General features: G+C 42.2%; 2 protein-coding genes across 2 annotated transcripts; both read right to left on the bottom strand.

The window, feature by feature from the left end:
* Window positions 1-420: 420 nt before the first annotated feature.
* Window positions 421-6,131, bottom strand: adra2b (adrenoceptor alpha 2B). Its single transcript, XM_069178564.1, has 2 exons — window positions 5,208-6,131; window positions 421-5,014 (listed from the first exon to the last, which is right to left on the bottom strand). The coding sequence occupies exon 2, from the start codon at window positions 4,989-4,991 to the stop codon at window positions 3,411-3,413; it is 1,581 nt and encodes a 526-aa protein (XP_069034665.1). The 5' UTR covers window positions 4,992-5,014; window positions 5,208-6,131; the 3' UTR covers window positions 421-3,410.
* Window positions 6,132-11,793: 5,662 nt separating this feature from the next.
* dusp2 (dual specificity phosphatase 2) lies at window positions 11,794-14,766 on the bottom strand. The gene is made up of 4 exons (XM_069178565.1): window positions 14,189-14,766; window positions 13,766-13,887; window positions 13,370-13,589; window positions 11,794-12,846 (listed from the first exon to the last, which is right to left on the bottom strand). The coding sequence occupies exons 1-4, from the start codon at window positions 14,574-14,576 to the stop codon at window positions 12,629-12,631; spliced, it is 948 nt and encodes a 315-aa protein (XP_069034666.1). The 5' UTR covers window positions 14,577-14,766; the 3' UTR covers window positions 11,794-12,628.
* Window positions 14,767-18,291: the final 3,525 nt, after the last annotated feature.

An 18,291-nucleotide genomic window follows, 5' to 3' on the forward strand; every position in this document is an offset into this window, starting at 1 on the left:
GTGTGTGTGCATATGGGATATTTGGGCAACATGATCGAATTCCTTATAGACTTCCTCTGTGCTTGTTGGCAGTAGGAAACATTATGCCGTTTTTGCTGCAGCCTACTTCACACGTCCCACTGTGATAGGAGTTTTTCCAATGACATCTTGAACAGCAATCAGCCCACAATGTTATGGACTATTTCCCAAAGTTGTGTTGCCACTCAAGGCTATGTCATAATGACTGGAAATTGCTTTAGATTGCACTCTGCTGCAACATGTATGCTGGAAAGAAACAAAACAACAACATCGCTCTCTTAAAACTCTCACATTTATGAAGAAATTTATCGCTAATTCTCTTCCTGGAAATTATTTATTTTCCCATGATGTTGCATTATATGAAAATATATGAAATAAACGAAGCGGGGAATGACTCAGGGCTTTTTCAAGTAGCTTTAATTTCCAAACTGGAGGGGGGATGATGACAGATGGGAGATAGAAGATTGCAAAGCTCAGACCAGGCAGTTTCGGTCCAAACACAGTTGGGGAAGAGACAATACAGGCGGTTTCAGGGGAGAAGGAGGGTGATCAAGAGGCAGATTACTGCATCTGTCACCTTTTAGCCATAATTATTTCTTCTTTTTTTTTTTTTTAATAAACAAAGCAGCAGTCTCAACACATAAAGCCAGGGTTGGCGAGTTAGAGCAGCATTGCAAATCATATTCATTGAAAACAGATTTGAATCGATGACTTCTGTGTCTCTTTTTTGTTTTATTAATGTTGCTATAGCTGTTTGTATTTCTGGAGAGAAAATAACCATTTCAAATGAAGACGAGTAGCAGTAGAATGAGTTCACAGGAGCTCTTACTAGCAATCATTTGGTTTGATTAGTGATTTGAATCCCCCAGTAGCTCTGTGTGATATGGATTGTAGCATTAACGTCCTGCAGATCGTCCAACTGAAACTGACTATTGGTATCATAGACATTTTCATGTTTCATTACATTTTCAGGAAACGTTTTGACAACACTGGTGAGTAGACATTTTCCAGCTGCTTGATAAATTATACATCCATAGATGTGCTTGTATCGCTGAACATTTACTTATAACTCTAAGAAACAATGACAAATGTTGCATTGTAGGTTCTGCATTTTGCACTTAACTTAAAGTTCATGTGCCTTCAATTCAACACAAATACTCATTCAACAGTTCGATCTCACAAAGCAAGAGCTTGATGGCAGAAGTCTGTTTCGCTCTTCTTCAAGATAGTAAAATCTGTACAGTGTTCTCGCTCTTTGATCGGTTTCAATTTGCTTGATTTTCAGAATAAAAGCACAGTAACTGAACAATAAATAGGTAACAGACAGAAAACACAAATAAGTTTGAAATAAATAATACAGTGTTTCCAATCTTAGCCTCCCATCACATACACCAAATATAAACTAATATTCCATTAAAGGAACACAGAGCCAGATATCACTGAGTCAGGCTGGTGTCCTATGAGGCTCTTTGGTCCCTTGAGGGTGATCACTAAAAAGCCATGTACTCAAAATCACTGACAAACACTGACTTTCAGTTCAATAACACTTTCTCAACGTAGCGGTGGGCTACTGATCTTTTCACCAAGTGCAACATTCACTTCACAGAGCAACGGGGTGCCTGTATCAGGAAATCTGGTCTCTGTTCTTATCAATATTACAGTAAATCTGTAGTACATAGCAGCCAGAGGAGGCAGACACATTCTACAGAAAAATAATAAAGTCAACAATCATGCACGCAAACACACACGCACGCACAAACACACTCACACAGGTCAGCAGAATTAGACAATTGGTAAATTGAAGTGTTGCTGCTGACAGCCCTTGTCCCATTGAGTCAATACGCCTGTGTGCTGTTCACAGTTACAGACACATTTTCTTTTTTTCTTTTTTCTTCTGGTTGAAAAAACTGACAGCCTCAGTGTCTTAGTGAGAAAAATAAATGCACCATTCATCCCGTCTTGCCTTTCAGCAACGAACCAAATGTGTCATGTCCAGGTCCACTGCAGCCCGATGATGTGTCAGAGGCGTCGTTAAGGAGTGACTCAACCAAACAGTTCTCAGTATAACCCATGTCGGCGTAATTAGGGGTAACATCACACATCCATAATTGCACTGTTCATTTAGAGTCAATGTAGATGTCTACCTGGTAAACACTGCTGCTCATCAGGAAGCAGGGGTTTCTGGGAAATAATGTTCACAAGTTCAATAATCAGTCTTCAGCAGATGCACCTCCCATTAGAAACTGTGAGGACGTTTCAAGAAACTCAAAGTAGTTTTGATTGTTACTTTAATGTCCAAATACTGAGGCAGTTCATTGGAAGAGATGATCAGTGATAGTCCAGTGATAGTTAAAATCAGGAAACTGCAAGCTAAGAGGATGAGGGAGGAGGGTCATACTGTCTTACTTCTACATCTCAACAACACATGTAATTTTCTATTGAGTCCAAAATCCACCACACTTCATTTTATTCTGTATTTTATGAAAAAAGCCAGGAGTGCCATTACAAACAACCTGAGTGTCCAAGATGACTCATGCCAAGCTAAAGAGCGAGGTGTCTGACATGAAGCCTTTCCACACAAAAAAAAAAGTCCACAAGTTAAAAGTCTGAAAGGGGGCCTTGTTTGTGCTATCACATCTAGGTTCGGCAGAAACCTTTTCTTGTTGTTGAACTTTCAGATAAAAATCGACGAACACATGTTTGCCCTGCAGCTGTGCAAATTAAGACTGCAGACGTAAGAAATCACCACTAATCTTGTGCTCCTTGTGCTCTGTATTGATAAATGAAGGGCTCCAGGCTCACAAGGGTCTAAGGTCACTTTTCCTTCTTTCCTCATTAGTCCTGGAGTCTTTAGTAACTACAAAGCATTAATATGTGAAATAGTCTGTATTCATATTGGGGAGTTAATTCTCAGCTGTTTTCTTGCTTGTTTTTTTTTTATAGACCTTCTATCAGTTTTATAGAGAGTGTGTACATTTCTTCTTTGATGCTGCACCGCTCTGTCTCCCAACATGATACATTGTTCAGTGTGATCTGGAGATAAAACTTTGCATTCACAATCTTATCAGCAATACTGAAGTGCTAAGCAGTTTAGTGAGGTCCTGCTCAGCCTCTTTTTCATGTCGTGTTTTCACCCCACACCCTGTAAAAAAAAAATGTGTCTATCAGCTGCAAGCTGGGATTTCACAGTCCGAGTGGCCTGTTTGTACACTGTGGCTGTAAAAGTGATTCTCAGTTCTGTATTTTATGCAGGAATTTGCACAGTCCAACATGTTTTTAAAACAGCCCTTTGAGTGTTCAGAAAAATGGAAATATTTTGTTTTTTTTCATGCCTCAGAAATCGCCTTTTCTTTTGTGTGTCCGTATTCTGTGCAGCAGATTCACCGTGTCCGCTAAAAGAAAGTACCCTTGGTGCTTCTGGACAGAATCTTTTTGAAGGCATTTCTGAAGTCTTTGTTGAAGATGGTATATATGACTGGGTTGAGTGAGGAGTTGCAGTAACCAATCCAGAAGAAAAACTTGAAGAGTGGATCTGGGATGGCGCAGGTCTCCGGGCACACCGCCTGAAGAGAGTAGGAGAAGAAGAAGGGGAACCAGCACACCACGAACACACCGATGACCACTGCCAGAACAAAGGTGAAACGTTTCTCTCTGTTGACCATTGCTTTACGCCTCGCTGCTCCGGGGTTGTTCTCTGTTTTTGACTTTCTCCCCGGCGCCAGTCGAGCCCCCTTTGAAGAGGCGATCATGTCCCGGTAGCGCTTGACTGAAGCCGGGGAGTGGACCCCCCCTCCGGCAGGTGACCCTGGCATGCTGTTGCTGCCACAACCCCTTCCATGGCTGTGCTCCATGTCACTCTCTGTGCTTGAGCTGTCCCCATTGTTATTATCAGCTTTTTTTCCTCCCAGGCGCTTGCCCTTCTTCACCTCCTGTTTCGTCTTGGGGGCAGACGGAGGCACAGAGGAGGGGGTCGAGGGGCCACGGGTGGAGGTATCAAGGGAGGGTGAGACAGGGGACATGGCTGGAGAAGGGGACGGGGGTTGCAGGAGATTATTAGGGGTGGGATTCCCGGATGTTGGAGTCTCTCCTGGGGATTGAGAAGTGGTGATAGCGAGGGTGGGGGGTCTGGCGTTTGAGGTTTTGATGGAGGAAGGGGGTGTGCTTTCGTCATCATCCTTCCCGTTGGCTTGTACATGTTTTGGAGTCTGACTTGGAGTTGCACAGCCAACCCCATCCTTCCTGGGCTCTCCTGGCGGGCAGCGTGTTCTCTGCTTGGCTATTTGGTAAATTCTTATGTAGACCAGGATCATGATCACACATGGGGCGAAAAAGGAACCAATAGTGGAGTAAAGGATGTACCAGCGCTCATCATTCAGCTGGCACTGCGGTCCTCTCTCACTCGCTTGGTCACTTACCTCACTTTTGTTCAGTGAGAGCAGGGGAGGGAAGGAGATGATGGCAGAGATGAGCCACACTACCACAATAGCGGCTTTGATGCGTTTGGGAGTCCGCTGACGCCCATAAGTAACCCTGGAGATTGACAGGTAGCGGTCCAATGAGATGGCGCACAGGTGCACAATGGAGGAGGTGCAGAAGAGAACATCCAGCGCCAGGTAGATCTCGCACCACAGAGACTTGAAGTACCAGTAGCCAAGCAGTTCATTAGCCAGGGAAAAGGGGATTATGAGTGTGGCCACTAAAATGTCTGCAGCCGCCAGTGACACTAAGAAGAGATTCTGCGGACCTCGGAGTGACCGGCTGGTCAGAACAGCGATGATGACCATGATGTTGCCCACGATGGTGAAGACGACCATCAAGGTTATGGCGGTGGCAAAGGCCGCCGTGGCTTCAGGGGAGTAAGGAGCGAGCTTCAGGACGCTCTGGTTGCAGGGCACGGAGGCTCCAGAGCTGCTCACACTGCTGTTCCAGCCGCTCAGCTCCATGGAGCAGCCGCTGTCCACAACTGAGGCCATGCTGGGATTATCGTTCCAGGAGTCTTTATTAGATAAAAAAAAAAAAATGTTTGGTCACTGAATAAAATAAATTTAAAGAATATATTTTACTGTTTAAATATTTGTTTAATGAGATTACCATATATACTTTTGTTAAAAAAAAAAAAAAAAAAAAAAATACCGCATTTAAACTATAACTTTTTTAATGTGAAAATAAAAATCATAATTCATATTTACCTCCGTTGTTCTAGTAGTGTCTCGGTGTTGTTTCCAAATGACAGCTTCCTTGCACCCTCCACGGCAGGTCTTCCAAGTCCATTTTAAGCACACAAAACAATCCTGGACAATGCGTCAAGATCGGTGCTTTTTGATCAAAACGCCTCGCCAATTTATAAAATAAATTTTACCCCACAGAGAGAAGCAGGTATTTCGGACGAAGACTGCTGTGCGTAAGAGTTACAACACAGCCCGAAGACCTAAAACTTAGTTTGCACTGACGGATCCCGTTCTCAGTCGATTCATTGAAGATGGGGAGATTTAATCAATCAATTAATCAATCTAGTTTGAGATCGTTTACAGCTTTGCGACATTGATTATAAGAGATCGGATGAGAGCAAATATTGGGAACTACTTGTGCAATCTCCGTGCGTCCTCGTTTGGAGACGCGCGTATGCCTGACCGTCTCATCTGAATAGCGAGCAAAGAATGGTTTAGATTGAGCGAAATAAAAGTAATATAATTGAATATTTACAGTGATTCACTAAAAAAAAAAAAAAATTTACTGGAGCTTCACTGCGAAGGACAGCCTGCGTCAGCGATTCCACTCAATCGAAGAAGAGAAAACACAAAGTTAACCTCAAGCTCTCCAGCCCCGCGCACGAAGCCATGTATGTTAAAAAAGCGTTGTTTTTTTGCAGAAGTAAAATGATCCCCGCAGAGCAGCATTAGTCTGCCCGTCTTTTGATCCTTGGTGCCTCAAAAGTTCACCGGGATGCCATGATTCGGGCGCTCCGCTGGCGCACATCACAGATTTCCTCGCAGAGGCGCAGCAGCAGCATCTTCAGTTGTGAACAGGACCTTACGACCAAATCTAATAAGTGGGGAGCCTCCCATCTCGCTCTTGTGCTTCTTTTAGACCCGGTGATGTCACTGTGGAGCTGGGCGTCATGGGATCCTTGCTTTCTCCATCGCTATATAGCCCCCCCCACCACCACACCACAACCCTCCCTCCCCATTAAACCTATACCCAAGCTGCTCAGCCAACGAGGTTCTATTGGAAATGGCTGGTTGAGTGGCAATGGTTCGGTCAATTAACTCCACGGGACGTGGAAGTGTCCAGCTGGGAGTGCTGAGCTGATGCCATCTGCTTTGCGGGAAACATCAGTTTCTTTTCAGGGATTCGTGAACATTGTAAAACTACTCAGTCATTATCACCATCATTATTATTATCCCTCTCCTGAATCCTGTAGTATGAGCTGTTGCACATATAGCCAAGAAAAGCTTTGGAAACAAAAAGCCGATCTGCAGATCTGTTTCCTTAGACTTTGCTCTGTACACCAGTTTCCATATAACCTCCAACAACTGATTTAGAGCCAATAAACCTCTCTACTGTAGCAGCTGGAGGTCTATTAGTTCCTCAAGGGTAAAAGGATTGTTAGAGTAGAGTAGGTGAGACCAGTGTCTAAGGCTGTGCTGGGTGGAAAACAGCTACATATTTAAGGCATGGTTTGTGTACATGGTGCAGTGTCCTGATGAATATAGATAATAAAGGCAGGCTCAATTTCAGCTGTGAGAAACTAGTTCAGTCCTTAAAATCCAAAAATTCAAATGAAATGAAAAGCCTCATTTTGAAGAACGATCTCCTTCAGTGCTAAAATATTGATGTATTGTGAAATGTTGGGGGTCCACCCTCTCTATCTAAAATACAGCAATAAATTATTTATTTAAGAGGTTCCAGATTTTGCATATAAAGCCGTATTCTGCAAAGAAACCTGTAATTACAACTGTCACATAAATGTTGCGGTAAAAGTGAATCATTTCCTTATGAAAGCAGAAATCTCCTCATGCTCCTCTTCCTCTCCCCTCCCCAGGTAAATGCACCGTGTTACCTTCCACCTTTGCTCGTCGTGCGAAGGCAGGAGTCTAAGGCACCTAATGTAACTTTCTGTGCTCATGCATTTACATCATCACTTGAATTCTATTTGAAACCATCTCCATTAGGCACCCTGCAACACTTCCTCCCCCAAGAAGAGGAGCCATCCCGCATGATTTGTCGCCTACCTGAGATCAAGTGCCCGATTGTTCAATTATCGAGGGAAATCTACGTCATACTGAGCCATAAATTAACCAGCAGCAGCTTATTCCGTGTTGTTTAAAAGCATGTAGGTGGCCTCCGTGAGATAATCTCACACAAACAAACAACACACACATTTACCAGCCATGCACACACACACACAGTCTTATGAATGGTATGTGGGTAGGAGGTCCTGTTTACTTGTTTTTGTAGTGCATCCTCCACACATTGCTGCTTTAACCAGAGAGAAGCCCAGCGAACCGCCCATGGAATTACAATTGGAAGGCCTGCTCTGATTGTGTGACCCGAAGCAGCAGCCAATAATGGCAGCACATTTTTCGCTCCACGCTCCACATTCTAAATATAAAGGCAAAGAGAATAAAGCTTTTAGCAGGAGAGTGCACTCCAATCAAGTGTCTCTGTTTCCGTGGGTGAACACGCTTAGTAACACGCTGAAAATGCATTCTGAGGTTGAGGGGTGTGTCAGTGATGCTAAGGTTATACAGACTGAGCAGCACACAGCGTTCCCTCCACAGTACACTGCTTCTGAAGGGCTTGTTGTGTAAGAGCATGTGGTATACAAACGTGTACAAACGCTCACATATACTTATGGTACACAAGCCAGGGGGGAAATTCTGCTGTCATGGATCACGCAGAGTGGATCAGCAAATTTGTTTCCCGACATCCAGACTGGAAAAGTTTGCAGCTGGTCTAGAAAGAGCACTTGATCTTTGAGAAAACTTGCTTTTGAAAAGTTTCATTCAGTTCAAAAACAACTAAGAAGAACTGAAGAGAAACTATCTTTAAAGTTAGACCAAATGAGAACACTACAGGTCAGCATAATGCAGAGCCCTGATGGGAGGCTGTGCACATTATGGTTGAGGTCCAAATCAATTAGAGCGCAGTACCTGCCCTTTGGATGCTTTCAGTTTAGCCCTTTTTGAATTATTGGCTTGAGTCTGCCTACTGTTTTCTCTGCGTGTGCTTGTGTACTTCTACATTTATGAGGGCGAGTTGGATTTTTAGACCTTCAGAAAAAGAGGACATTTGGAGAGTGAGGAAATTTTGTCCACCAAGGAGTTTAGACTTAAACTCTGAATTAACTTTAGGATCAATAAGGCACTGCTGAGGCATGTACTTGTGATATTACAGATTGAGTTGCAAATAAATCCACCTCAGAGTGATGTTCCCTTCTCAAACCGTGAATATTTTTAGAGGCCTCAAGAGGTAAAAAGTACCCAGTATTTCATTTTAAAACACATGTTTTTGGGGAAAAAAAAAAAAAAAAAATGTATTGTATAATGCAGAAGATGTTTTCATTTTGTTCATACTGCTGTAAACTCTGAGAAATGCATTATATCGGTGGGGGTCCCTCAGTAACACAGCATTAAACATGTGTAATCTCCAAACAATTACAGGAAGCACTCCCAAATGGCCATACTGTAATTTTCTTGCGTGCATTTGTAATGATAAGCACTGCTGCTTGCGTGTATGTGCTTGCAGGCCATTGCTTGTGTGTGTTATATATACAGCTAAAAATATCACACATCATCTTATCTCCTGCTGGTCTTGTTTGAGTGACTCAATCTTCAGCTGTGCTAGTTTCTCCTTTTCTACATACAGTACACACCATTAGCAGGTATTACCGGTGCCTAAGGTAATATGATTAACCCTGACACCGGTGTAATCTGGGCACCGAGCTTCTAATGGTTTGAGATTGTTTTTTTTATTAAGGAGCCTGATTGACTGAGGAGGAGCTAGATGGGGACACATTCAAATGAAGTTAAGGTGGAACAGCCTGCTTCCAGTGGTTTTTATCTAAGACCAAATAAAATGGCACCAAAAGTAATTTAGATGTGTTAATTGACAAATATATATTTCGAAACCGTCTGTGTGTACGTGTGTGAGAGAGATTTGTACATGCGGCTTAAGTGTGCTATAGTGATAATAAAAAGGCTGCCAAAGTTGATAAACAGTCTGCTGGCGTCATCTGCTGGATACTTTTAAATCATCTTCATTTCTGGTTATTTCTGAAGCTGTCACTAGAGAGCACTGTCTCACTACAAACGAGAGGCCTGTTGCAGCTCTCTTTTAATACCGCCTGACTGATCATTATTTAGAAATGACTTGTTGTAGTGGAAGAAGAACTTACATCATAATTTAAGTAAATATACCAGCAGAACAATGTATATATATCCATTACAAAAATAACTCCTCTATCTAAAATCCTACTTAATTAACAGGAAAACAGTTAAAGAGCTAAAAGTACTTGCACTGCAGAACAACTGCATGTGGCTGATATAAGATTATATATTACATTACCAGTTTGTTCATTCTGATGCATAACTGTGTAAGTGGCATTTTACTGTTTAGCTGATTACATAGTTCTTACTGTAGCCCACCGGTTCCCCTTCAGCGCTTTGAACAGCCTCCACAAGATGAATCTGCCTATACAAACTCACATCCGGTGACAGACAGTAAAGGTCACACATTTGTTCTGGATATTTCAACTTGTCCTTTTCCTTGTATTGTAAAACACTGTACAATTTATCAACAGTTATTTCTATGAAACCATTTGAGAAGTTTGCTGGAGCTGCTACTGACGAAAAGTTCAAATGTGAACAGGGGCGTAAGCCCAAAAAGGCTGGAAACTTTTGCTTAATCAGTAACGTATGTTACTTTAGGCTTAACACATGTTATTAAATGTAAAAAATTACAACTACAATTTGGAAAATTTGGATTAACAGGCACAATATTCGTACAACATATACATACAATACAAATAAAATAGTAAAAGACTAAATGTCCTAAGTTACTTCACAGAACTATCTGTACAGTCCACACTGACTATATGCAGTAAAACCAACCTAATATTTTCTATCTCCCGGTTTAATTTGTATAAATCTAGTTATCAAAAAAGACTGTTTTACTTTGAAATCCACCACCTTGTGTTTCTTTTGTTTAATTCCTGCCCCTGTATTTTGTTTTTCGTGCCAGTTCTTGTGCTCACCTGTGCTCACCTGTGCCTCATTAGTCCATCATTAGTCGGCTCTCTCCCTCTCAGCTGACACGTCGTCGTTCCCCCCTTGTGAGTTCATTGCTTTCCATCTTTTACTCCTCGTGTATGACCTCTGCCAGATCCTGAGTTTTCTTCCTGCGTCCTGAATTGTTTGTATCCCTGCTTCCGGTGCTGTACTGTTTGGGTCCTCTCTCTTCCTGTGAGCTATATTGTGACAAGAGGCTAGTGGAAAAATAGGTCACCCTTTGAAACTTGTAAAGCAGTATTAGAATATTACAGTAAAAGAAACACTGCGCAGATTAGAAAATCTGGATGTTTTTTTTTCTATCGTATAAACTCAGCTCCAGCTCCCCGCAAAGCCTTTATTTAATTTAGCAAATATCTTTATTGTCAGAAGAAGTGAGCAGATAAAGGGCTGCAATTTTCAACAGAACGCTTGATGGAACTATCTATTAAAATTAAATGCTTCAAAAAATGTAGACTGAATTTGACAATTAAAGTCTAAATGGAAACAAACCAGGACAAATTCTGTTTTCTGGGCTTTAGTTGAAATAAAGTCTCGGGGTCACAAACCTGAAAACTCCAACGGAGCATTTCCCTGCCCACTCTGCCTGGAAAACTGTAGCTAATGGAAGGAAGAAGTCGAGTGTAACAGCAACGCTTGCATACACGATGAGCAGTGGGTACTTGCAAATGAGAGGAAGTGGCTTATTTCAGCTATGGCCAAACGCAGAAGTATGGTGGCATAATTGGCATCAGGACGTGAGGTGTAGATGTGGCAGCTGCTCTTTTAATGCACTATTAGTGGTAGTTCTTTTTCACTACATCTGAACTAGTCAGGTTCAGCTGTGAGTTGTGTAGACAGTCGATGTCTGGAGAGGAAATTGGCTATTATTCTTGTGACCTAAAACTGGCAACAGTTCAACTTAAATCTGACCAAATGAGGAACCACATCATAAATAACACAGTGGTACAGCATTGTTAGTATGGTCAGCCCATTGGAACGGTTCTCCAATCCCGTCATCAGATCAAAATGTCATGAACACAAATCAATCGGCGTTACGGGCTTTCCAAACTTCCTGCCTTTTAAACGCTTTCTCCTCTCTCTCGTGTACGTTTGTGCCAAACTGCCTGTCAAACGTCCAAAGCTGTTCCCGCAACTTAAGTGGATGTGAAAGTTATGTCAGTGGTTGTTAAGGTCAAAAGGACTTCAGACTCTAAAACCCCACTCTCTGCAGGATAATCCTCCAAAAATTCTCAGCAATGCACAGCTGTAATACCTTCTGATTCAGCAGGAGCACGAGCGAATCAAATGCAGCAAGGTCCGTGTGTGGAGTTACGCATTTGTGATGTGCTCTGTGACAACACTGTAACGCACTCAGGACCTAATGGTCCATGATTATTTTGTCTGTCTGTAGAGCTGGCTTTATGGACTACCTATTTATCACATCTTTTAGACATTTTAACAACATTTTATTTATGTGTGAAACGAAGATGTAAACAGATGTAACTTCCTTCTCCAGCATGTTTTTATTTCAGTGGAAAAACAGCAGCAATAAACCAAAGCTTGCAGGTACAAAGTAGTAGTAGTATTAGAAGTAACAACATTAATAAAGATAATACTGTCATAACAAACACTGAAATAATAAATAGAAAATAAAAAATGAAATTTACATGATAAAAACAACTTTTTTTCCAGTTTGAGTGTACAAAGTGTGATCTGTCTCAGGATTCAGAGTGATTCAACACCAACCGCCCTGTTGCGGTTTTATAAATTAGATCTTGAGATTCATCCATTATTGCTGTAAGTAGTTAACACAGTGTTGTCTTGTAGAAAAACGCATCACAGTGGTTGTGGCTGTAAAGGAATAACTTCTATGTGAAAATAAAACAGCCCTTACGAATGGTCAGGCACACAAGTCAAACAACATAACACGCAGACACACAAACACAACCAGTCCGGCAGGTACAGCCCCCCTCCCCCCCTCAAGTATACACCGTCAGGGGAATGACCTCAGAGCGGCTCCAACTCGCTGGCTCAGAATCACACTTGTTCATAATGTGATACAGCGGGGTTTTATATTTCCAACCACTGTTAGTTCAATCAGGAACCCCATTTGTCTGTTTCTGCTGAGAGCAGGAATCCAGCCATGTGATGCCAGCAACACAAGTAGCTGCTCTCCGAATGTACAAAGTATACACCTCTGAAGCGTCCCGGAGTCAGTAGTAGCAACAGTGTGATTTGAGTTCTGTTAATGCTCCCGAGTCCAGCACCATGCCACGAGGCAAGAGATTTAACTTAAAAAGTACCGTCATGTGAATTTTCCTTTTAATGCACGCGTGTTTTCATCCCTGACAGAGAACGTCGGTCTCAAACTGCAGCAGCTGTCCCATGAAGCCCAGATTGGGGGAGATGACGTGACGCCGTTGCTTCACAAAGTCGAAGGCCTCGTCCAGCCGGACGCGCTGCGTGTGCATGAGGTAGGCCAGACAGATGGTGGCTGAGCGGGAGATGCCTGCCTGACAGTGCACGAACACCCGACCACCGCTCTGCTTCACCGAGTCTGGAGGTGGAGGGGGGGGAAAAAAAGGGGAAGAATGATCAGCACATTTTACATTAGTTTCTTTTGACATCAGTGACAAACAGAAATACACAGAACGTTTTATGCTGCATGGCTGAAGAAGTCAATGACTCAAATGAGAAAACGGTCACTGTGTTAATGACAACTAGTTTTTAAATGTCCACCTCAGACTTCTGTTCAAAATTTACAAAACAAAGGGGTCAAAAGAAGCAAAAGAAAGAAAAACTTAAGATTGTAATAAATTTCTCTTCTGCAGCTTGTGCAGAATAATCCAGTTGTTTTGTAAGCAGATGATTAAACTGTTGGCCCATAGGTCTAGAAAATGGATTACGGTGTATAAGCTGCTTACAAACTGTTTTGTAGTATTGTGTTAAAGAACACAACAAGATGGCTTGCTTCAGATGAGGCTAATTTTCTTAGTGTTTGGGTCTTCTAACTTCAGTTGGGACTTTTTGAGTGAGCAAATAAAGACTGAACTTTGACTGTTGACAGGTTGGAGACTCACCAATGAAGGCAATGGCCGTAGAAAAGCAGGCTTTTATGTCAGCAGCCAGATTATCCTCCACAGTGAGTCGCAGGTACTGGAACTCCCCCTCATAGAAGTTGGGGCAGGTGGAGGACACGTTGAGCACAGCTGTGATCCCAGCTGCTGCCAGCGTCTCTCTGCGGGAGGAGTGGATGGCACTACCCAAAAACAGGAAGGGCAGCAGCTCCACTGGACCACCCTGCAATTTACAACCAAGAATAATTGTTCCAGTTAATGTTAAATTAATTTCCGTCTCCAGGACAGAGCTTTTTGATGCACTGCTTGATTTTTTTTTTTTTTTTTTTTTTTTTTTTTTTTTTTTTTTAAGTTACAATGTGTTGTTTATCAGCTGTTATAAAGGGAACTCTTCTTTACCTGATCATATGCTGGCGTCCTCCGGCCTGTCACTGCTGACTCTGGCTCCACTGCAGCGAGGAAATTGCTGGCAGAATTGTAACAAAGCGCTGGATCGGCCTCGGAAAATCCTTCAAATCCACCTTAATGGAGGTCACAAAGAGTGTTAGCGATAAGCTTTCACCACAGTCATTCAAAACATGAGAACAATAATGACACTGTAAACATGACGAAAGCTTGTATACGTTTACATTACAACTTCAACAGTTCATTGATCCATTTGGTTTCATTATGTTTATAATTACACGTTCATATTTAAAAAATATATCAGTTTGCTCAGAGCAGAAATATTAGTTGACACATCAGTATCTCGTTAAAAAAAAAATACACAAACTATCTTTGGTGGGTAATAAATAGTCCGTAATCGCAGTGAAGTGTTTTTACCTTGCAGAAAGCAGATCTGTGTGTGAACTTCGTTTTGCAGCGCGGTGAGCAGCATCTGGGCAACACTCTCCGCCTTCACCTCGGCCACGGAGCAGCTTCTCTGGTCCACCACCACCACCGGGGAGAACTCCCCGCACCGCAGCCGGCCCAGGAGCGCCTTGTCCGGGATGAGCCACTCCAGAGCCACCGCCGAACTCTTGGATCTCCGACGCATCATTGAGTTCCAGTTGACGTTTCGGGACTCGCAAATGTGTGCCAGAGAGAAATCGAGAAAAGGTCTGCAGTCCAGCACCACACAGCCGGCAGAGGTGTACTGATCCCGGGGAGTCCTGAGTATGTGAACCAACTCATTGGCAGTTATTTCCAACGGCTCACTGCTTGAAGTCATGGCTAAAAAGATAATTTAAACGTAATAAATAATAAACTAGGTTATTTGCTCTTACCGAAAAATAAAAGCTAATTTAGGCCTACAAAATAAATGTTTTTGCGGCAATTTTAGACTCAATAATTCTCAAAGTATTTTGGAAATAAAAAAAAAAATCCACTGCAAATGAATCTGGAGAAAAAACAAATTGAACTCTGCATCAGGAAGGTTCAAAGCATCTTTAGATTCAAAGTTTCACTTCTTCGTTGATAACAGCTGCCCGAGAGGCGGGGTCGCTGAAGCCCCTCCTGGTTTTCCACAGAAGGAACGCCGTCAGAGGCGGAACGACCATATATGGCCTACCCGGCACTCCTGATATGGACACTGACGTCAACCTCGATTTTCCTACCGCGCACGTGGTCGTTTGGGGTTATACCGTGTTTTTGTGTTGAATGACGTTATGCTGAGCCTTAAAACCCTGCCGTCCCCAGCCTGACGCGGTTGCCCTCAGAGGAAAGCGTTGACTTTTCATGTTCGGGTGCGCTGCTCTGAGCCAAATGCACTTTTTTTTTTTTTTTTCTTGCCCCATGCAGTGATGTGCAAGGAAGTGTCACTTTCCATACATGTTCTTTTGTTTGCAGCTGGCTATCATGCATTCACCTTGGGGGGAAAAGTAAAGTTGTTGCAAAGATAAAATGACAGAACAGACTTTGTTTCTGCTCTGCTGGTAAATCTAAAGTGTCTCCATCTTTCTTCATCATTTTATAGAAAATTACAACGTAAAAAAACAAAAATTTCTGCCTCAAGAGGGAAAGTAAGTTAAGCATAGCCACACGGTTGGGACTAAATACATTGTGTATTTTATTTTGATTTTTGACACTAATCAAATCACAAATGCACTTTTATTTTTGAAAAGGCAAAGTAAGTCTATAGTAAATTCCTCAAATTGTGTTTATAGGATTATTTGATGGGACTATGATGAGTATGTGAGATTGATTCACCATACAGCTCAGTGATGTATTTCTGATAGTATCTGGACAACGAAGGACATCACGGAACAGAAATAAGTTTCCACTCGATGCTTGTTCGTGGGTTCAATAAATTAATGTTAGTATTTAAACTTTTCACAGGATTGCTGACAGTAAACTATAAAATCTGGAATATCAGCAGGTTTACAGGATCCTTTAAGATGATTACTGGCATTGTGCTCAACAAGAAAAGCCATTCTTAGAGTCCTGTGACATTAAGGGGGTTTGTTAGAAAAACTTTCAAATGAAGATAAGTGTTGCCATTACTCATTTCAAGACAATTATGTCATCACAATGTTAAATATTTAAGATCACACAGTTTAGTGATTTAACTTGAGTGATTTCTGTCTTTGTGGTTGTGATGATCTCACTAGAGTTGAGCAGCTCGGGGGTGGGGGGATGGGGGGCGAGGTGATGTTACTTCCATTCACTGTCATCCACTGTTGGAAAAATTACTCAGAGGCTTGGTTCAAAATCAAACATATCGGACATTTATTCTTGCAAGAAGGAGCAAATACATGCCACCCTCAAAGAGAGGTGTCCAGCAGTTCTCTCAGATCTCCGTAGGGCAGCTTTTATACAGTGTGACAAACAGTTGACAGTCACTCCCATTCCCTTTGTATCTGCTTTCATATGGTAATACTGAGTTGATTGTAGGTCACAAGATAAGGACACAAGGAAGTCGTCAATTAGATGCGGAAAGGAGAACAAAAGGAATCACTTGCAAATAAGAGAGAAAACAAAGAGACTTTTCACAGCCTGCTTTACAAAGAGTCTTTCCAGAGCCACAATGCAAACAGGAGGAAGAGACAAATCTTTTTTTTTTTTCCATCATCCACTATCAGTCAAATCTGATCAAACCATACAAACACATTTATAATGATGCAGATTAGTTTTTTTTGTGGTAAACTTACATAACAATAGCTAATCATGGTTTCAATCATCTTACATATTTAGTTGTGAATATTTATGTAGAAATATCAGATTTCAAACCAGGTTTTCAGGGCTTTTAAGTACATCTCAAGTAGTCCTTTTACTGCTTTTACCCAAGCTGTTTTCAATGCAAGTTGTCTCAGTTGTACTTGAGTAATATTAAAGTAAATCATCAGGGATTTTAACGAAGAGTAAGTTTGCTGATCCTCCGCCCCAGAATACAGGACGCTCGCAGTAAAACATATTTCATATCAGTGAGGGGTAGTTCATATCATACGGTGTAATCAGACGTCCTTGTCCTCGTTTCCTCTCAACCCACAATAGTCTCCCACTCAAACCTCTGACTCCACTTTCTTCATGTTCCCACTTCCCCTCTCCCCCGCTGCCTGCTGGTCCTTCAGCACTCCCACTTTCACATTCCCTCTCCCTGCTGAGACTGCAATTTCAATCCACAGTAGCACACACACACACACACACACACACACACACACACACACACACACACACACACACACACACGTACAGTTCATCACGGCTGTCAGTAGAGCCGCTGAGTATGCATTTAAGTGTTGCCCCAACCTGCACTTTGGGTCTCAACACACACATATAAACCCACAGTGAGGTGTTGAGGTCTGTACAGTTGGAAGATTGTGACGTAAGCGTCTCTGTGTGAGGGTGTGTTAAAGAATGCTTTTTAGTTTTTGCCCCAATGTCAGCGAGCTCGACAGGAAACGGCACCGCACATACATCCTGTCACCATCCGTGCAGACATCAGCCTCCACACGCACCCCCTCACATTGTCTCATTATAACCTTCGATGCATTTGTCACAGCTCATAAATCAAAATAACCTGATTCAAAAGGCTTGTCAGAAATTCCCCTAAAAAACCTGGGCAATGTTTTATGATTTCACAGGTGACTTCCTGGTCGTGCTGACTCACAGTGTCGATCACTTGCCTTCATTTTTTTTTTCTCAAATGTTTCAATATCTGTCCTGTGATTGAAAATCAGAGCGTCATGTGCTCTGACATAATGCCGATAGATGGGTTTTAATGTGTTGTTGATCATTTTAAAGTCCTATGACAGGACATTTGACTTGAGGCTGAGTACACACATCATGTGACAAAAGAAGACTTCTGATGAATGGCATGTGGAGTTGATGATGAGGGGGTGGTGGTGATCATGACAGGACATGTGTACGTAGAGGTGACTATTTTTAAATCAGCAGCTGCTTATGTCTTCACAATGTACAGAGACACAAAGTCTGGTGATGGTGTTGCAATCAAATTTTACTTCCCAATAAAAGGAACATCACTAAAAATGTAATACCGTGCATTACTCACTCTCTGAATGAATATATGAGTAACTAAACATCAATAGAACCTGTGATGAAAACATCTGCTGCTTGCTTTTACCCCCCCCCCCCCCTCTCTCCACAGAGGGATTATCCAGGGTTAATTGGATGGTTCGGCCTATTAATCTCTGAAAAACACTGTAATCCGGGAGATTTACCTCATCCCCGATTCCTCTCACAAACGCCGACGTAACAGCGGCATCCCTTCGTTCAGAGGGAACGTGTCCCTGCTGGGGTCAGATCACCGACGTGATCACTGATGTGTTCTGGCGAGTTGGTGCTTAATATTACGGAAAGTTGAGTGGTTTTGGGGGGATTTTTTTTTTGCGTGTGTTTAAGTGGGAGTGCTTTTTTTACATTCGGTTTTTGTTGCACCACAAACTTTTTGTTTTATGAGTGAGCTCTTTGTCTGTGCTTCATCCCGT

This window comes from Embiotoca jacksoni, unplaced genomic scaffold, assembly GCF_022577435.1.
Source record: "Embiotoca jacksoni isolate LCO1_2020_lvr unplaced genomic scaffold, fEmbJac1.0.p SCAF_8, whole genome shotgun sequence".
NCBI classification, from domain to species: domain Eukaryota; kingdom Metazoa; phylum Chordata; class Actinopteri; family Embiotocidae; genus Embiotoca; species Embiotoca jacksoni.